Source organism: Danio rerio, chromosome 9 (assembly GCF_052040795.2).
Source record: "Danio rerio strain M-AB ecotype USA chromosome 9, GRCz13ab, whole genome shotgun sequence".
In the NCBI taxonomy this organism is placed as follows: Eukaryota; Metazoa; Chordata; class Actinopteri; order Cypriniformes; family Danionidae; genus Danio; species Danio rerio.
In genome coordinates, this window is record NC_141029.1 from 42,822,216 (window position 1) to 42,844,596 (window position 22,381).

Genomic DNA, 22,381 nt, shown 5'->3' on the forward strand with positions numbered 1-22,381 from the left:
AATCCTTGCTCTGATAAACATTGTTCAGGAAATATGTGAAGAAATCATTTTGACTTTCAATGTATATATTTATTTTTTCATTATTATATTACATTCTACATTTGTTAAATTTGCAAGCTCATATTTGTTGTCTTTATGTGAACAACTAATCTTTGGAAGTTAATCCACTTAAAAAAAAGACATCTAACCTTTTGCTTCCGTCAGTCCTCTGATGATGTCAGTTTGATGGTTTGGGTAAAATATGCTTAGCCACGACCCTCCAACCGTTAGTTTGCTGCAAGTGAAAGATGGAGCACAAAATAAAACCTGCCTCCGACTCAATATTTCAATTACGAAAATATACGTCATCACACTGCAATAAGGCTTCACGATGGTGTAGTGGGTAACACGATCACCTTACAGTAAGAAGGTTGCTGGTTCGAGCCTCGCCTGGGTCATCGGCATTTCTGTGTGGAGTTTGCAGGTTCTCCTCATGTTTGCATGGGTTTCCTCCGGGTGCTCCGGTTTTCCCTCACAAGTCCAAAAACATGCGCTATAGGTGAATTGGAAAGGCTAAATTATTCATATAGTGTATGTGTGTGAATGAGAGGGTATTGATGATTTCCTGTGATGGGTTGCAGCTGGAAGGGCATCCGCTGCATAAAACAAATGCTGGAAAAGTTGGCGGTTCATTCCCCTGTGGTTACCCCAGATTAATAAACAGACTAAGCCGAAAAGAAAATGAATGAACACTGCAATAAAAGCCTGCAGCAACATCCGATTCACTCAGGCTCTTTGGGTTAGGTTTACTAACAGCTTTTGCCAACACAAACCCTCTTCTGGAGTTAATAAATAAATTAAGATTTTTTTTAACACTTATTTTATAATGCAAGTTGATGGTTATCAGTTTTTAAGATTAAAAATAAACATAATAACAAGCTGATAACTGTTTGCGTAGGGGCTGAAGCTGGATTGGCAGGTTCAAGATTTAGTTTAGTTTGTGCCAATCTTGGGTTTTAGGTAAAATGAAGGCAAATAGACTTTAATCATTCGTTGTATATCTGGTATTATGTAGCAGTTGAGCTGAGCTACCTTCTCTCCTCTGAGCTATTTTTAGTTCAGAGATGAGGACGGAGAAAGGCCAAAGAAAGCAACCCAGCACCAAACCCACCTGTTTTAAATTAGCAAACAGTAACATGGCGTAGAGCATGACTGAGCAAAATGTCCTGGGACAATGTGCAGTCATCCTCATATCATGTGCTGAGTCGATGATTCTTACAATTAGTCCTGTTCCTATTTTCTAATTCTGGGTTAAAATAAATAAATAAATAAATAAAATCCCAGATGTTCTGGGCTCCCCTTAACCTTGAGATCTGTTTTGAAAAAGCTTTTAGGAGCTTAAGTGACAATAAAGGCTAACATGTTTTCACAGCAGTGATTTTTAACACAGAGCATATGTTTCTTGAGTCTCTGAGTTAAAGAGCTGAAGGTAACTGCTTTACAGCTGCTGATTGCCACATTATGGCTGTCATTTTGCTCTGCAATAGAGGCTGAACTCTACAGCTCTGTTAATTAATTGAACATAATTGTTCTCCTTGAAACAACCACTTGGCGCCACAAAAAATGTTCTAGTACAATCCATAATACAGTGGACACCAAAGACGGCTGTGAGCATCAGGTGGCACATTCTGGTGGCTTTTGGTTGGATTTTAATGTCTGAAAACACATTGTGTCAGTGACTTGAATTAGAGAAACATAGAGCGAGAAAATAAGTATTATATAAGTCACCATTTTTTTTTAGAAAACATATTTTTAAAGGTGCTGTTGGCTTGAATTTGTACCGGATTTTGGTAACAACCAAATAAATCTATATATGCAAAGAAAACAAAACTAATTAGTTTGCAAACAAAGTTATGCTTAAAAAAACTAAATGACTCAGGGAAAAAGTATTGTAAAATTTTTCTAGTAGTTCAGTACTTTCTCCTGGTGTCATTTCATTGTCATTACACACAACTCATTTTTCAGATTTTTGTTTTGATGTTTGTATTGTTTACGTTTTTACCAAAATCTGGCTCAATTCCATGTCAGCTCCTTTAGAAATATTATACCCAGTAAAAAAACATGACATTAAAATCTTATGGGGGCAAATAAAACTGACATTAAGATTTTGAAAAATGTAAAAACTAAAAAAAAAAAATAAAAAAAATTACAGTAAATAATGTGAAAATGTACTTGCTCTGTTAAACATTTCTTGGCAATTTTACAGGAAGGCTAATAATTTGGTCTTCAACTGTATATACAGTGGAGTAAAAAAATTTTTGCCCCCTTACTGATTTCTTAATCATATAAATTATAAAATATACAGTGCATCCTGAAAGTATTCATGGCGGCTTACTTTTTCACATTTTTTTATGTTACAGCCTAATTCCAAAAATGGATTAAATTAATTTATTTCCTCAAAATTCTACACACAAAACCCCATAATGACAATGTGAAAAAAGATTTTTTGAAATTAATGCAAATTTATTAAAAATAAAGCTAAAAAAATCACATGCACAGAAGTATTCACAGCCTTTGCTCTGAAGCTCTAAATTGAGCTCAGGTACATTCTGTGTCCACTGATCATTCTTGAAATGTTTCAGCAGCTTAATTGGAGTTCACCTGTGGTAAATTCAGTTGATTGGACATGATTGGAAAAGGCATACACCTGTCTACATGGTGTCCTAGGGTTGACGGTGCATTGACAATGACCCAAAGCACACTGCCAAAATATCAATGGAGTGGCTTAACAACAAGTCTGTGAATGTCCTTGAGTGGCCTAGCCAGAGGCCAGACCTAAATCTTATTGAACATCTCTGGAGAGATCTGAAAATGGCTGTACACTGTCGCTTCCCATTCAACCTGATAGCGCTTGAGAGGTACTGCGATTTTTTATTTTTTTTTAAGTTTTATATATATATATATATATATATATATATATATATATATATATATATATATATATATATATATATATATATATATATATATATTTATATATATATATATATATATATATATTTGCAACATTCAAAAATATTTTTTCACATTGTCATTATGGCGTATTGTGTGTAGAATTGTGAGGAAATAAATGAATTTAATCCATTTTGGAATAAGGATGTAACATAAATAAATGTGGAAAAAGTGAAGCGCTATGAATACTTTTCGGATGCATTTTATAGCATAATTATATGCATACACAACCTGCCAAAAGTCTTGTCACCTTTTAGGAAGTTTTAGGAACAACAAATAATAACTTGACTTCTAGTTGATCATTTGGTATCAGAAGTGGCTTATATGAAAGGCAACGGCCTCTAGATTATGCTTATTTTACTAAATTAAAATATGATCATGCCTTGATTTTTAATTATTTAATTAGGACAGTAGGGTCTGACTTTGCTAAGACAAAAGTCTTGTCACTTAACAGAAATAATGTACAGTACAGAATACAAAGTTATGGTGTAGTGGAAAAAGAATGAATATTGCGTATGACTCCCATGAGCTTAGAGGACTGCATCCATACATCTCTGCAATGACTCAAATAACTTAACAATACAGTCATCTAGGAATGGCAAAGAAACGTTCTTGCAGGACTCCCAGAGTTCATCAAGATTCTTTGGATTCATCTTTAATGCCTCCTCCTTCATCTTACTCCAGACATGCTCAATAAGGTTCATTTCTGTCTGGTGACTGGGCTGGCCAATCCTGGAGCACCTTGACCTTCTTTGCTTTCAGGAACTTTGATGTGGAGGCTGAAGTATGAAAAGGAGTGCTATCCTGCTGAAGAATTTGCCCTCTCCTGTGGTTTGTAATGTAATGGGCAGCACAAATGTCTTGATACCTCAGGCTGTTGATGTCCACTCTGCAGATCTCTCGCATGCCCCCTTACTGAATGTAACCCCAAAACAATAATTTTGCCTTCACCGAACTTGACTGATTTCTGTGAGAATCTTGGGTCTATGCAGGTTCAATAGGTCTTCTGCAGTATTTGTTAGGATTGGGATGCAGCTCAACAGATGATTCATCGGATAAAATTATCTTATAACATTTTTTCCAATTGCTCAAGTAGACATCAAGTTATTATTTGTTGCTCTTACAACTGGGATCGACGACAAGACTTTTGTCAGATAGTGTATTTTTTATAGTTGTTTTCAATTAGAACTACACCTCAATTTTTGCTATAAAACAGCATTTCATAGTTTCTATTTTAAGAAATAAACCAGAGAAGCTTTCTATGTAAAACAAAATGCTCTAACATTTCAATTTGTACCCTCCTGTCCTCGATGGAGAACCCCCCCACCCCCCACCCCCCAAATGGTTAAAATGCAGTTCGTGGAACTGATCAAACACTAAAAAACCACAAACCATATGGCTACAGGGGAGCAACTGTTAAAACTTCACAGCATCTGAGGCTTATTTTCAGCTGGTAATTGGAGGTCCCTGACTGCGACTGCACACTTTTGGGCAAACCCCAGAGCCCATCTCTTCTGGGCTTTATGAGCCCCTAGAGCCAGCTTTCATGATCAGCATTTAAGGTGCTGATTTTTGGGGGAGAGTGAATTTACAACCACACTGCATTCAATTTTGCGGTTCACCGGCATCTGCTGTGGGGTCAGGAGTTCTGGGTTGTTTTCTTTTCTAATCAGAAGTCAACAAGGCACACTTTTAAAGTTGGACGCTTAACCTTTCCTTCGTTACCACTAATGCCAAAACAATTATCCGACAATAAATTACAGCAGAAAAACCACCGAAGAGTGGTTTAAGTTTCAAAACTCAAATGTGCCATGATATAAATATACTAAAATCATAGCTTTGCCCTCATAAAATCATTCATATAAAGTAAAGGGGCTGTCAAAAGTGTACTTAAGCAGCTATATAATGCATTATAATTACTAACACCTGCTGTATTATTTCCATACCATGTGAAAAATAATACCGAAGTATTGGACTGGACTGTGTAGTGATTAACACTCACTGATATTAACAGCAATTCATCTAGAAAAACATTTATTATTTCAAATGGCCTGGATATTGATCAATTAATAATAGTGTATGAAATGACGGGTCCTTGTATTGAAGTCCTTTTTACTGAGAACCGGACATGATCTGTAGAGCCTCCTGCTCGGTTTCAGGAAGGGTCACCAGATTGTGAAAAAATGGCAGCCTGTGAATGCAGACCTGACTTTCGTCTTGAAGTTCCTGTTGCATTCGGCGAAGTGTGTTTGTAACATCGGCTCTTGAGAGACTGAGAGGTAACTGTCTTGCTAGTCTCACTGCCTCGCTCTAAAAAGAAAAACATGCAGAATATTAAACAAAATACTAAACACGTTTTTAATGCAAAAAGACCTTGGGGTAGAAATATTTTTTAATGAAATAGGTCCATATACCATGCATCCGGAAAGTATTCATAACGCTTCACTTTTTTCACATTTATTTATGTTACAGCCTTATTCCTAAATAATTAAATTAATTTATTTCCTCAAAATTCCACACACAATACCCCATAATGACAACGTGAAAAATGAAAATTTTGTTTGTACTTTAGATGCCTTTTGGCAAATCCCAGGTGGGGGGTGGCTTCCGTCTGGCCACTGTAACAGCCTACACAGGCCTGATTGGTGGCCTCTCTCCACAGAAGAACACTGGAGCTCAGACAGAGTGACCATTGGGTTATTGATCACCTCCCTGACTAAGGCCCTTCTCCCCAGATCACTCAGCTTAGATGGCCGGCCAGCTCTAGGAAGAGTCCTGGTGGTTCAAACATCTTCCACTTATGGATGATGTAGGCCACTGTGCTCATTAGAACTTTCAGAGCAGCAGAAATGTTTCTGTAACCTTCCATAGCCTTGTGTCTCGAGACAATCCTGTCTCTGAGGTCTACAGACAATTCCTTTGTCTTCATGCTTGGTTTGTGCTTTGACATACACTGTCAACCCTGAGACCTTATATAGACAGGTGTATGCCTTTTCAAATCATGTCCAATTAACAGAATTTACCACAGGTGAACTCCAATTAAGCTGCTGAAACATTTCAAGAATGATCAGTGGAAACTGAATGCCTGAGCTCAATGTAGTTCTTCACGGCAAAGGCTGTGAATACTTCTGTACATGTGATTTTTTTTAGCTTTATTTTTAATAAATTTGCAACAATTTCAAAAAATGTTTTTTCACATTGTCATAATGGGGTGCTGCGTGTAGAATTTTGAGGAAATAAATTAGTTTTATTCATTTTGGAATAAGGCTATAACAAAAAAAAAAAATGTGGAAAAAGGAAGGGCTATGAATACTTTCCAGATGCACTGTACAGTACAACAAAGCAGTTGTTTTAGTTATTCTACCCGTCAAAGTATAACCTTTTGTCCTAAATTCTATACAAATTATATTATGACGTACTAAATTTATATCTTACAGTATATTTACTAAATATTATTGTAAGAAACTAATCCAAAACTAAAACCTCATTCATATCCTGAATAAGAATCTATTAAATCTAGCTCATTGATCAGGTTGGCGTCTATAGAACTGCAGAAAAAAAATGGTGTTGCTTTGGGTACTGCAATAAACAAAGTAGCACTTAAGACTTTTTAAGAGCCTTAAATATCTCTACATTGATTTATCAGCATTTATAACTTTTAAAGACCCCACGGACACCCTGAAATACTGATACTGATAATATTTTTATTGTAAATAATTTTTTTTAGTCTTTTGGGAAAAGAACTTCCATTAAAAAAAAAAAAACTTGCTGGTTTAAATAAAAGTCAGAATTTGCCAGGGGTATGAATAATTTCGGGTTAAATTTGACTGTATATATTGCTATTTAAATATACAGTTGAAGTCAAAAGGATTAGGCCTCCTGTGAATTTTAATTATTCAAATTAATGTTTATAAGAGCAAGGATTTTTTATTACTGTATTTCCAATAATAGTTTTTTCCAATAATATTTTTTTTCTTCTAGAGAAAGTCTTATTGGTTTTATTTGGCTTGAATAAAATAAGTTTAAGATAATTATTATTAGCCCCTTAAGCAATATATATTTTTTCCGATCGTCTACAAAACAAACCACTGAAATGACTTACATAATTAGCCTAAATTGCCTAATTAATCTAGTTTAGCCTTCAAATTGCACTTAAAGCTGAATACTAATATCATATCTAGTAAAATAAGTACTTTCATCATGGCAAAAGAAATATTAAAAGAAATCGGTTATTAAAACTATTATGTTTAGAAATGTGTTGAAAAATATCCTCATGGCGTTAAACAGAAATTAGGCAAAAAATATTTAAAGAGAGGCTAATAATTCTGACTTCAACTGTATGTATGAGTAAACTAGCCAAACATGTCAATTCTGCAATAATTGGATGGTAAATCAACCATTTACTCATACATCTCAATCATCATCTCTCACCTCGAGGTAGTGTGAGACTTTGCGAGGTCTACATTGCGCCACGGTTTTTGCTCCGCGGGCCTTTATAGCCTGCAGAATCTCCCTCAGGTCTCCTATCCCGAAGAACGGCATGCAGTCGGCCATGCCCATCACCTCAACATGCCTCTCCGAAGACTGCGGACCTGGCCAACACAAACAACGAGCGAGGATTAATAAACTCCATGTACAATGTTCTCCAGGAAAAAATAATAAATAAATATTGTGATTTACACGCTGGTTGGAAACCAAGTCAGGCGCGGGCACGGCACCAAATTACGCTATTACCGTGTCTTTGTGGACTGGAAAGGAAAACTGAGGTGGAAGAGGTTTTCAACAGATGATTTAAAGATGATTGCTTTTCCCCAGATGCGTCTCAATGAAGAGGTGAAATGTATGGAAAGGTCATCAAGGAAGAGCAGACTAAACATCTTCTCCTTCCCTATGCACTTTAAACAGATACACAGCAGTTGCAAATCTCGATCTGCTATGCTTACTAAATGATATTGTAATGGAGGCCAGCTAGTAAAGTGCTATGCAGTTAAACCGCACTCCTCTGACCTCAAAAGGTGCTCTAGACAAAGACACTAAAGTCTTTAGCTATCTTGTTAGGGCAAGCGACTCAAATGCACAGAATCGCCGGTTTGATCCCACCTTAGACCAGGTTGGGTGCAGTAAGACCGGTGGGTTACATGTGGGGGCTTGTCTGGGATAGGAGGAAGATTTAGGGGGGAGAGTGTAACAGAGGCCAGCTAGCAAAGTGCCATGCAGGTAAACCTCACTCCTCTGATTTCTAAAGGTGCTCTCCTTGTTAAGGCTTATTCATGCTTCTGTGTCAAGCGCACGTGTATGCTCCGGCGTGTGGACGCATAGCCCTTGCCGAGGACACATAGCCCTCGCCGTGGCCGTCACTGATGAGCACCTCTCAAAAAATGTAACTACACGTCGCAACAACGCAAAAATGACTCAATGGACTTACAAAATCTTTTAAGGTAAGAGGTTGCAAACAATTTATATGCGCTAATTGAACTAATAAAAAAATAACTAATTAAATTTAGCAATGTTCAACTTTGTTTAAATTCAGTCCATATAAATTGTTTGCAACCACTTGCCTTAGAGGTCCAATGAAATTAAAATAAAAAGTTTTAGATGTTAGTATCAGTGTTGTTAGATTTTAGGATATCTATAAGCTAGTGTGCTCAAACAGTAACAAAATTTGCGTTTAAAAGATATAAAATGGAAATCAACATTTAATGCTTTTAGTTCGTCACGTCATCACATACGTTTATTCACATCACCTCATACGTTCAGTTTCTCATCAAATCATGACCAATCAAAAGCTCTCTATTATCTGACATGCCCCGCCCCCTTTAAGATGCGTCACATTGGATGCGCTTGAGCTCAACCACTTTCACTGTCCGAGCTGTGAGGAAAACTAAACGCTATTGGCTGTTTTATAAAAAATAAGCTACACAACGTCGCACCCCCTCTGCATATTTCATTTAAGATTACTTCAAACACAAAATATAATGCACAGTTGAAAGCACTTCACAGGACCTTAAAAATTTTTGTAAATCCAGTTTGTGAATAAATGTTTTTTTTCAAAGTACTGCTGAATCAAATATGAGTTGGCAGTTCTTAACTTTTTAATTTAGTGGCATCAGTCGTGCATTTTATTATGATTTACTCATGCCCCGATGAGGGGCAGGATCAGGGGCGGGGTTTGGGCACACACCTCCTTTTAAAAATTTGACATTTTCATATGAATGAATTTGTATAAATTCAAATAAATTAGGCAGTTTTCTGACAATATTTAAAAGAGTTCTGTTTCCTCGTGAGATCAGGCTGTTATAGTCACTTATGCATTACTATGTATTATAGTATTACTAAATGTATAGGGCTGAACAGGCTCAGTCGCCTAAGTTTTCGCTGGTCGGTTAGTTGCATGATTTTTTTTTGCTTATTAATATAGTTTTTCTGTACAGCATAAAACAATGTTACAAATGACATTCTTTCTTAGGTCTTCAACTCAAATCATTTATATTATAGTATGTCATAACATTTTGTTTCTAATTTCCAGTTCACGTTCTCACGTTTAGGTTTTAGTCATTTGAGAATTTTACAAATTTTATCTATTTTTATTTGCCTTTATTTTTGTCTTTATTCAATTTAATTCCTGAAATAAAATAAAGCACAGAAATATTAAAAACAAACATACCTTTTAACTTATTTTACTTTATTTCCAGTTAATTGTTTTAATTAATAATGCTGCAAATCTTCCTTCAATACAAGAACGGATTTACTGTTGTTGTTTTATGTTATGTACTCTGAGTAATTCTATCTAGGAATATAACGGTTCACTTCTCAACAAGCTGAACAATTTGATGTATCATTAATATTTGTAGTACAAACAGTGAGGGGTGAATTATCTGCCAAAGTTTAATATACTTTGGGGTTTTGAAAGGGCTTGAAATCTGGTGCATGTTTTTGCCAAATCCCTGAAAGTTGGCACAGAAACTATTCCCTTTTGTAAAGGGCAATTTTCCTCCACAGCACCACACTGTAGAGCAAATCCAGCGTGCTGGCAAAAGCTCAGGCGCAGAGCCAACTTCAGCCATGATGACCCTGAGCAGTGCCAACACAACAGTCTTAAGAGCATTCCTGAACAACAGGCACAAACAGGTCAAACGAGGACTAACATGGCAGACCCTCAGAGGAGGAACAACACCACACGATAAATGCTTCTAAACCTGTGAAAGTGTTGGCATTAGCCACTGTAAAACACTTCTTGCTGACTTAACTTTTTAGTTGAATCAAATTAACTTTTCTAGTCATCACAACTTACATTAATCAAACTGACTAAAAATATTAAGTTAAACTTTGTACAACTTATTAAATATAGTTAAAACCTGATTAATTTATGAAAATAAGTTGAAGCAACATAAACGCATTTGTTGTCTTGACTTTTTGTCATTATTGTTGATAGATAAAAGTACAGATCATGACAGAAATGCACTGTAAATAAAATAAAGTAAGAATAAAACTGCTGAGGAGCTTAAGTTAGATTAGAGATCAATACTTTCACTCAGCATGAGTGCACTGAAATTATTAAGTGACAAAGACATTTTGTATTTTGTGACACAGTTACAATACTACTATTCGTTCATTCATTTCTTTCGGCTTAGTCTCTTTTTCAAAGGTCACCACAGCGGAATAAACAACCAACTATTCCAGCATTTGTTTTACCCAGCCACAACCCAGTACTGGGAAACACCCATACACAGTCATACAGTATGGCCAATTTTAGTATTCAATGCACTTATAGAGCATGTCTTTGGACTGTGGGGGAAACCGGAGCAACCTGAGGAAACCAACGCAAACACCATGGAGAACATGCTAACTGCTAACTGGCCCAGCTGGGACTCAAACCAGCGACCTTCTTGCTGTGAGGCGACATTGCTAACCACTAAGCCACCGTGCCGCCTCTACAAAATTTCTATTTCAAATGAATACATAAATCCTCTTTTGAATTATCGATTCATCATTCAAAAGCTTATTTTCCACCAAAAAATAACCTATTTCAACTTCAAAAATAATAATGAATGTTTCTTGAGCACCAAATCCACAAATTAAAATGATTTCTGAAGAATCACGTGACATTGAAGACTGGAGTAATAATCTGTTTTTTCACGACTGAATTAAACTTAAAACATTATTTTTAATAGAAATCAGTTACATTAATATTGTAATAATGCTAATAATTAGTTACACATATTGTAATACTACTCACATTAATATTGTATTTTTAATCAAATGCATGCAGCCCTCCGGAACTTTAAACATCATTTGGGTGTATATTAATGGTGCTTAAAGGGATAGTTCATCCAAAAAAGAATATATGCATTATTCTAACCTGCAGGCAATCCAAATATTCATTTATTTATTTTCCTTCGGCTTAGTCCTTTATTTATCAGGGGTCACCACAGCAGAATGAACCGCCAACCATCCCAGCATGTTTTACACAGCGGATAACCTTCCAGCTGCAACCTAGTACAGGGAAACACCCATACACTCTCACATTCACTCATACACTATAGCCAATTTTGTTTACCCCATTCACCTATAGCGCATGTCTTTGGACTGTGGGAGAAACCTGGAGCACCTAGAGAAAACCCATGCCAACACGGGGAGAACATGCAAACTCCACACAGAAATGCCAAGTGGCCCAGCCGAGGCTTGAACCAGTGACCCTCTTGGTGTGAGGTGACAGGGCAACACAATGCCCCACTGAGCTGCCCCACAATCCAAATATTCATTCATTAATTTTTTCTTTGGCTTATTCTCTTTATTTATTTTTTATGCAGCGGATGCCCTTCCAGCAGCAACCCATCACTGGGAAACATCCACACACACTCATTCACACACAAACACTATGGACAATTTAGGTTTTAAGCTCGAATCAGTGACCTACTTGCTGTGAGGTGATTGTGCTACCCACTGCACCACCGTGCTGCCCCAGTCCAAATATAGATTACCTTTTTCTTCAGCGCATCATTAAGAATATTTTCAGCTGAAAATGTGGTCACTTTGAGAGTTAATAAAAAACACACAGACTAATCAAAATGAAAGCCCATGGCCACTGATGAAGCACTGAGATCGTACAAAGAAAAATTGGTCTATGCAGAAAACCGAGCATTACAACATTTTACCTTTAATCCACAGTAAACAGATCTAAATGCATTTAAGAGTCTGAAGTTTCCTTTCACATAGTGACGTATTTGGAGGTGCACACTTATACATGGATGTTTGTTGCATTGTGCTGCATTCTTCATCAAAATGGCTCTTGCTTAGGCTTTTCCTGGATGCTGCAAACTATATTAAAAGCAAGATTATATCTATGTGTGCCATGTTAAATCAGAACGAATGACTTTTCTGAGATTCCCAGTGTTGAATATACTGACATGAATGCATTCAGAACAATTTGACAAGGCTGTGGATTAAAGGTCATAATGTGGTCAAATATTCTCAGATCTTCGCTTGAACAGGACCACAATGTATTATTGGGAGCCACAGAAGTTAATTTTGGTATGTCATTATATGTATTGGTCACACTTTATTTTGATGGTCCGTTTGTTGAATTTAAGTTTCATTGCATCTACATGCCAACTAATTCTCATTAGATAAGTAGACAGTTAGGTTGGGATTAATGTTGGGGTTAGTGTTAGTTTAAGTTGATAAGTACTTGCAAAGTTTCTTATAGTCAGTTAAATGTCTGTTGAAGGAGCAGAATCAGCAGATATTAAGCAGACAGTCTGATAATAAATGGACCATCAAAATAAAGTGTTACCAATGATTTTTATCTCAAAGTGCAGGTAGGCCTTGACCTGCATTTTATAAAAATCACCACATTTTCTAGCAAAAACTTCTTCTTTAAAGAGATAGTTCACCCAAACATAAACTCTTCCTTCCACTCACCCTTCACTTGTCCAAAACCTTCCATAGGATTAAAAAAATCCTTAGTGTTCAACAGACAAAAAGAAACTGAGTAAATGATGAGGTCATTTTCATTTTTGGGTGAACTATCCTTTTAATAGTCTACTGAAGAAAAAGAAGTCACCTGGGTTTCTGCAGGTTTCACCAAGTTAAACTTAAGACTTTTAAGACATTTTTAAGACCATTATGAATAAAATTTTAGACTTATACAGAGGTAAATGCTAGGGTTTTTTCAAAAAATACATTCATTTAATATATTTAATAATACAACAATAATAATTATTATTATAATTATAATTAATATAATTATTATTATTTAATAATAAAAAATATAGGTCAGGTCAGTATCCTCAGCAGTAAATACACGAAGCACTTTTAAACAAATGTTATTGTCAGAAAAACAATTAAACCATTATGGTAAATAGAGTAAAAAATTTCAATAAAAAGTTACAATTGTTATTGAGATGGATTGTTGGTGATTGCATGGGTGTTGGCCAGATTGGGTAGCTATAAATTAAGACCCGTTTAAAAAAAAATTAAGACCTACAAGGTAATATTTCAGTAGATTAAAAGACCTTTTAAGGCTTAAAATTTAGATTTTTATGATTTAAGACATTTTAAGACTTTTTAAAACCCTGCAGACACCCTGATACATTTTGGGTGGTTTAAAGGTGAGTAAATAAACTGCATTTTTCATTGTTCTAATCTCTTTAACACCATCTTATAAATGCTTATAGGTGCTTTTACTAATTCTGATTTGAAAATAAATATATATGCCAGATAAAGCACCTATTCTTCATCTCCACAGTAACACCAGAAAGCCCTGCAGTGACCAAACAGAACCAACAACAGTTTACTATATCATCTTTAAAAAAATGCACAAGAAAACATTTAAAACCAACACAATACTTTCATTCTTCGCTAATCCCACACAAGCAATCCTGTCAGAAATAATTGACTGTAATCCTGTTATTCAAGCCGTTATATTTGATATTTCAAAAATAATTTGTGAACCGTGGCATTAATGATGTCCAGTGGGTCCAACCTTTGTTAAATCAAATCGGACAATCCCAGAGACCTTTAAACAGCATGACCCTTGAATTAATAAAGGCACATTTTCTCAAGAGAAACCTGGTGAAAAAACCCCTGAATAAAACAAAACAAAACCGTGTGCACAAGTCATTTTTTCCCACTCCGCTGGACATGAGGAGAGAAGGAGGGCAGCGAATTCAATCGAACGCACTTAATGACCAGCTCAAAAACATGAGGCTAAGTCATATAGGAAGTGAAATCAAGCCCCCTTATAAAAAAAAAATAAAAAAAAATTTGGGTTTTCATATAATGGGTGTGCGCACTCTGAGCTGTGTAGGGGAAAATTAAGTGCTGACACTGCACTTTCCACTTAAGCAATTTGTATAAACAATGACTTCATCACTCGGCACAGCAGGAATTAACATCTCTAAGGTAATAGCATGGATATTAAAAGTTATTAAAAACTACAAATTAAGCATTATCATCATCATATATTGAAAGTTGAATGATATTTTCCAATGCCTATAAAGAAGTAGTTTACTCCATTTAAAATTAAACCTTATGCAAGTTGCACAAGGCAGGTAAACTGTCCAGGGATGCGTATGTAATGGAAAAGTGAAATGCAGACAATTGTTTCAATTTGGTGACAGGCTCCAAAGTACACAAATCGAGCGTGTCTGTGGGAGCAGAGCAGTAAAAGCTAATTAAATCCGACCATACTCTTGTGTATAGAGTCTCACAACATTTTCTTTTTACATAATTCAGACTCTTTTACTGGTTTGTTTATAAAACAGATAGTTTTACTCCTCTGATTTGATCGGCTGGGATCAGTTTAGAGATCAAATTAGAGAACGCTTTCAGATACCTCACAATTACTGGTGTTAATGTGGCACATAATGGTCATTTTAAAGCGCTGGTTCACCCAAAAATGAAAATTCTGTTATTAATTGCTCAGTTCAATCCCCAGACTAATCCAAGAAATAGGTAGAATGTTCCATCTTTCTAAATCTATTCGAATGCGTTCAAACAGTGGAATAAAATTGGCTTTATACATTTGTTCAAATGTGGGGGTGATATTGATGCCCAAATATGTTAAACCTTCTGGGGACCACCTATATGGAAATGATGGTAGTGTTTGGGGTATTTGTTGTAAACTTCCTATAGGCATTGTCACTGATTTATGGTAGCTGATTTTATAACCAGAAAAAACAGCAAATCTGTCAATTGTGTCTAAGAGATTTTGGGGTAGAGGTTTCAGGATTTACCATGAATGTAAGAATATCATCTGCGTATACACTGCAAAAAATGCTTTTCTTACTTAAGATTTTTTTTGTCTTGTTTCTAGTCCAAATATCTAAAAATTCCTAAATCAAGAAGAATTTTCTAGACAAGCAAAACATATTGTCTTGTTTTAAGAAATAATTTGCCAATATTAAGTGAGTTTTTCCTTAAAACAAGCAAATTAATCAGCCAATGGCGTAAGCAAAATAATCTTACGTTACAAAAGAAAAAACAGGATTAATTTGCTTACCCCATTGGCAGATATCTCACTTGATATTGGCATATTATTTCTCAAAACACCACAATATGTTTGGCTTATCTAGAAACTGCTAATTTATATAAGAAGTTTTAGATATTTAAACTAGAAACAAGACAAAAAATCTAAGCAAGAAAAGCTTTTTTGCAGTGTAAAGCAATCTTGTGTGGTTTGGTTGCTAGCATAAAACCATTATTTTTATTATTTTCCCTTATTGCTTCTGCTAACGGCTTTATTATTAAGGCAAACAGAAGCGGTTAGAGAGGGCAACCTTGCCTTGTTGCTTTCTCAATTTTGAACATGGAGGATCTACAGCCATTAGTGAGTACAGCACTAAAAGGCTTATTATACAACATGTGTACCAACTTTATAAATTGTTCACCAAAACCAAATGTATGTATTGTATGGAATAAAAAGGGTCATAACTGCAGATTCAAAACACTTCAAAACATAAATCAAGACTTTTTAGATAAAATCTGAGAGCTCTCTGAACGTCTCTCTAGGGTCAAAGTTCAGAAAAGGAACCAAAAACATTGTCAAAATATTGCATGTGACTTCAGTATTTCAACTGTAATCATATGAAGCTCCGAGGGTGCACATATACTACAAGCAGTTCAATGTATTGGCATTAGAATTAGCAGTGCAGCCCGTAAATGTCACATTGCCCTTAATAGTAAACATCCACTCTGATCTGATGCTAAAGACATTGGTGACCAAAATCATTTTTAGTTATTTTACCACATCAAAAGTCTATTGCTGCATCCCAATTCACACACTATCCATCCTTAATAGTATTGGGAAATAGAATTAGTAAGTCCCGAACCATAGTATGTTGAAAAGAGTATGCCAAAGGTGTAGAGGCGTCCATAGTCTAACCGCTGATATTGCCCACAGTACATTGCATGTTGGGCATGACACAAAATTTGATTAGAACTACAAACTCGGGTAAAAGGTGTACACAAACTACAAACATGGTGATAGCAGGATCGCCTCACAGCAAGAAGATTGCTGGATCAAGCCTTGGCTGGGTCAGTTTAGCATTTCTGTGTGCAGTGTGCATGTTCTCCCTGTGTTCACATAGGTTTCCTCCGGGTGCTCCGGTTTCCCAAAAACATGTGGTATAGGTGAAATGGGTAGGCTGGATGGGTTGGAGGTTCATTCCTCTGTGGCAACCCCTGATTAATGAAGAGACTAACCCGCAAAGAAAATGAATGAACCCAAAGTGGTTAAAGAAGGCAAAACTTTTCATGAGGGAGCTCTGTCATTCAGCAAAAGAGGTAAAGCTGAAACACTGGAATAATGGAATGGCAGCCAAGAGTCCTGATCTGAACTTGATTGAAAGTGACTGTTATGGTCCCTACTTAAACAAGACTTGCGATCCTAAGACAACGTAACAAAAATAAACAACGGCCAATGTGCTCCAACTGAATTATACTTTAACCAAACAGTGACACAGTTATGGCCAAGTAAACCATCTATAGTCACTGAATTGTGGAAGAGATTAAAGAAGAGCAGATCAAGATCTCTGCAGATTAATATGAGAGACATCGCAAGTGTGCTGAAAGTAAAGTAAAATCTGGTTGCCAGAATATTACCACTAAAATAAATACCGTAAAAAGAAATGTATGGTAAACTACCATATTTCAATAAATTTAGTGTCATATACTGATATGTAGAAGGCACTCAGTGTCTGAAACACAACTACTAAAACCCTCATGGTAAAATGTAACATTAAATATGTAACAATAAACTCTAATATACATTTCTGATGAGAAAAAAACTCAAATAAACCAATGTAACATCAGTTCACGAAAACTTACTGTTAACCAAGTTACAGATTTTTACTGTTGCATATTGAAAGTTTTTTTACTGTTAAAAATCTCAGGTATTTTTACATGGTACAAGCATCTATTGGTACTAATAATTTAAGTTTGTTACCTGAAATCATCCTAATCTCAAAACCGTTTGCCACAAGCCTGGGATCAGTTAAGCTGATGTCTCCATTAAATTCAGGACCATCTTTCTTCATGTTCAGAAGGACATCCATGTACTCTGGCCCACCGAGCACCCTGGGAAAGAAACAGTGAGTCAATAATGAGATATCAAAATTGTAATTAATGTACTACTGCATTTCAGAATAAGGATGATAATTATGGATAACTATAGAAATGTTTCCATCCACCTATTTTTATGTGCATTTTGGAATATCCCATTAAAAATGCTTGATGGAAATACCAAGATGTGCAGACATTTTGTATGAACGGTATCAAAATGTAGCTACAACTGAATAGGATAAACCGTATCTCTACAAAGGAAACACATTTACTAAACAAATTCCAGCATGCGTGTTTAATTAAAGGAATGTGATTTTGTTTTAACAAATTATGTGATGATAAAAAGGGTGCAAAGGCTTATTCAATATTCCAGTTTTTTTAAATAAGTTTAATTTGCATCTTTGGATGGAAAAATAACTATTCATACAGTTGAAGTCAACTTTATTAGCCCTTCAGTTATTTTTTTCTTTTTTAAATATTTCTCAAAAGGTGTTTAACAGATGTTTCGTAGGTTGAAGCTGAAGCTGATTGGTCAGTTGTCTTGTGACTCACTGGATTCATTCAACTATGTGCGTCTGCAACGTGCAAGTGTGTCACGCCGCTCGTGCGTGCACCTCCATTGAAAACAATGAACTTATGCAAACTCTAGAAAAGACGCAATATGCAAACGGCCCCTAAAAGGCCGCTGTGATGTGTGATGTCCATCAGTTCATTTTCTTGTTCAGCCATGGTGGATTCACCTGATTTGTTGACAAATGGGTTAAGGATTTATTCCTTGGCAGTCATTCTCTGGGCCTTTTCCCCTTAGCAAAGAAACTTTCTAAATAGTCAGTTTCCTACTCATTTTGCTGCTTGTGAGTTTTGGCGCTCAAGTGACCGAGATGTAAATGAGAGAACACAGACATTTTTCCAAATAAAAGACCGTTCAGACTCAAATGATAAATAAAATGGAAATAATTAATGATTTCTTGTGCTGCCCGGTACCAATTGGCCCGGTAGTTGAGGACCACTGTTCTATATAACGCTTATAAATGTCATTATAATGGTGAAATGAAATAGTCATAAGGTCCTACATATGCTACATTTTTTCCAAAAAGAAATTACATAGGATTTCCCCCAATAAATCGCCTATTTGTGATAAGTGCAATTCAAAAGAAGCTGATTTACTGTAACTCATAGTTTTGCATTCTGTCCTAAAATACAGAGATTCTGGAATGAGGTTTTTAAAGTGCTCAACACAGATCCTGACTTTATTTTAGGATTTTATAAGAACATTCTGATTATACATATTCATTGAGCAGTGCACAACAGAAATTCCTTACATATTGTTTGATAACAGCCAAAAAGCTGCTATTACTGTACTAGAAAAATGTGAATCCTCTAACTGCTAAACTGTGGCTTGAGGAATTGATATCTACTCTGCACTTAGAACGAACCAGATATTTGTCCAAAGGCAACATTGGACAATTTCAGAAGATTTGGGGCCCTTTCTTCTGTCACTTCATGGGGAATTGCTTTCCCCAAAGCAATGTATTGTAACTAAAAAGTTCTTTTGATTATCACTGTATTGTATACTTACAGGCTTGGGTTGTTTGTTTTTGTTTGTTTTGCTTGTTTTAGTAAGTTTATGCATATCAGAAAATGAATCCTGGAATTTGTGATTATTGAAACACTATTCAATGACCAAATTAAACTTATTGGACAGAAATTAAATAGTCATTATTACGCTTTTTACATTATATAAATTAAAACATGATTTCACAGAATTAATAGTTGTAATACTGGAGGTGCTACAGACTAAAGTTATTACAACTCCTTAGGCACAAAAGCATCAATCAGGGTCCTATAGGCGAACCCAATTCTTTTGGGGGGGGACTCGATTTCTCATGACATCAGGGTTAAACCCCTATTTTTTTTTTTGAAGGACATCCTAAGATTTTTAGCGACCACAGAGAGTCAGGACCTCAGTTTAACATCTTATCTGAAAGCTCCCTGAGCAGTATAGAGTCCCCATCAATATACTGGGACATTAGGACCCACAGAGACTGCAGGTTAAGCACCCCCTACTAACACCACTACCCCCAGCAACCTAGCTTTTCCATGTGGTCTCCCATCCAGGTACTGACTGGGCGAAGCTCTGCTTAGCTTCAGTGGGCAACCATGTGAGAGTTGCAGAGAGCTAGCTGTCAGCATTAATTGCTTAGCACCCTTAAGCAACAATTTTTTTTCAATAGTCTACAGCAGTGTTCCTCAACCGGTGGGTCGCGGAGTGTGTAGTCAAAAAAAACAACAACAAAAGTTAAAATTTTTACTTATTTTGCTTTTACCTGACTTTTATTTTGAAGTACGTCAGCGACAACCCTACCGTTTGACATGTGAAATTTCATTTAATTATTGCAACAAATATGTCGAAGCGCAAGTACGACCCCGAATATGTAAAGTATGTATGTATATATATATATATATATATATATATATATATATATATATATATATATATATATATATATATATATATATATATATATATATATATATTGACGACAAAATAGACTTAAAGCCTCAGTTTCATATGTAGTGAGGTTTTCTCATAAGAGAGCATGAAACCATCTAAATTAAAACAACATTTAAAAACCAGAAAATATGTTTATTAACAATTTATTATTAGAAGTATTTGTCGTTTTTACTTTGTAATATTTCTATAATTTGATCCATTTTGTTAAACGACAGCAATAAAATATTGTTTATATATTGTCTTGGTGAATTTCTTTTGATCTATCTGTCACTACTTGTTTATGTTAACAAATAAATACAAATTAAGTATTATTCCTAAAATTGTATAATGATTTCTTAAAATTTGGGTCACGGCTTGATGACTATGTAAAAATTTGAGTCCCATGGCCAAATCAGTTGAGAACCACTGGTCTACAGAACAAACTATTGTTTTACAATGACTTGCCTAATTAACCAAGTTAAGCCTTTAAATGACACTCTCACTAAGCTGAATCCTAGCATCTTGAAAAATATCTGGTAAAATATTATGTACTTTCATCATGGAAAAAGAAATCAGTTATTAGATATTTAGAAATGTGTCAAACAGAAATTGGAGTAAAAAATAAACAGGGGGGCTAATAATTCGACTTCAACTGTATATAATATTTCCATTTTTTCTACACACATGGTGGTTACATTGACATTACACAGTCAAAATGTCAGCATTAGGTGAGAAAATGAGACGGGCTACCCATCTGTCAGCAGTACGGGGGTCTGCAGCCTCACGGTTGGAAGTATATTATCCTCCAGAAGTCTTTTAAACAGCAAGGCCTCCTCCACTCGAAACGGGTTCAACAACATGAGCTTTCTGCCGCATAAAACGACCCAGGCACCGTGAGAAGCCAAGCGGTTTACAAGCCTGAGGCCCTGCACACTTGAGCTGCTCTGCTCGGAGAGGAGGTTAAGACTCTGCTTGAGGGTTGCGATAGTGAACGGGAGGGGTTTGGAGATTTTGGCAGGGCTCCTTTTACTGGAGGGCTGAGAGGAGAAGAGTTTGTCCAGGGCCTGCTGGTTGGCGAGGGGGGCTTTGCGCTTCACGCCTTGAGCTTTGTTCAATGGAGACTCGGCGCTCATCTGCTTCTTGCCCTCTCCGCACTGGACGCCTCCCTCCGCTGCCCTCTTCCTTTGAAGGTTGTAGGCGTTCAGAGACTTTTCGGCCTTGCCTTCATACCTAAGATGGGATGTGATACAAGAACATGTATTTCATTACAGGCCTAGCTGTACGTTTTGCATTTCCTTTGTGTATGTTTAAATGAGGTCAGTTTTTAAAGACAATCATGACTTTTTTTGGGCAAATGTGTAAGCATAAATTTTATGTTTGATCTTATTTTAACTAAATTTATTTCTGATCATAGCAATGTTCCCATTTAGACTTAAAGGTATAGTTCACACAATCAAATATATAGAGAGCTCAATATATATAAATACACCCCCCACAAATCTCTCTTTTAAATTCATATTTTTTAGGAAGCTATTCAATATTATATTTGTGCATATATGTCAGATAAGTCAGTATTGAAGCCAAATCTGGAAATTATCTAACAAAATAACTTATAACGATAACGGTCCAAAAACTAGTACAGCCAAATTTATTTTATAGAGAAATATCAAATGCAAATATAAAAAGAGGAAAAATCAAGAGAAGCAAGAAAAATGAAAAATTTAGTTGAAATTCTGTAGGTTATATATATATATATATATATATATATATATATATATATATATATATATATATATATATATATATATATATATGTATGTATATATATATATATATATATATATATATATAATAGGGATGTAACGATTTATCGTTGTACGATTTATTGCGATGCAAAAATGTCTCGATATGCATCGTGGCGTTATGACGATTTGATTACGATATGACGTCCGTTTTCTCTTATTAGTTGAGCTGTCTGCACGTGAGCTACGTTCCACCTGCTGTCGCACGTGAGTTCAGATTGCAGCAGCAGTAATGTTAGCAGACCAAGATGAGTGGAGTTGAAATAGAGAATGGCCCATCCTCTCAAAATCAGACGTCTGGCAACATTTCGGTTGTACAGTCATTGCTTTAGACTCGTCCGCTTTTTGACACGCATACTGGGTCAAACATCCTAAGTTTTAAAGTCTTCACAGTGATTTACATACTTTGCACAGCGACATGGATACCTCCTAATGGTGTTGAAAGAGTCACATACTGTATTTATAAGGTACAATTCACCCTAAAATATCATTCTGTCTTCATATAATGATGTATTGGTGGCCGCAAAATCAC

The 22,381-nt window shown here is 35.7% G+C and overlaps 1 protein-coding gene across 1 annotated transcript in view; it reads right to left on the minus strand.

Annotated features, from left to right (window-relative positions):
- Window positions 1-5,008: 5,008 nt before the first annotated feature.
- The window catches only part of pms1 (PMS1 homolog 1, mismatch repair system component), a 58,571-nt gene continuing 41,198 nt past the window's right edge, over window positions 5,009-22,381 (minus strand). The window contains 4 exon segments of the mRNA NM_201319.2: window positions 5,009-5,301; window positions 7,423-7,583; window positions 17,438-17,568; window positions 20,798-21,277. Coding sequence (NP_958476.2) covers window positions 5,104-5,301; window positions 7,423-7,583; window positions 17,438-17,568; window positions 20,798-21,277 — 970 coding nt within the window. The 3' untranslated portion in view covers window positions 5,009-5,103.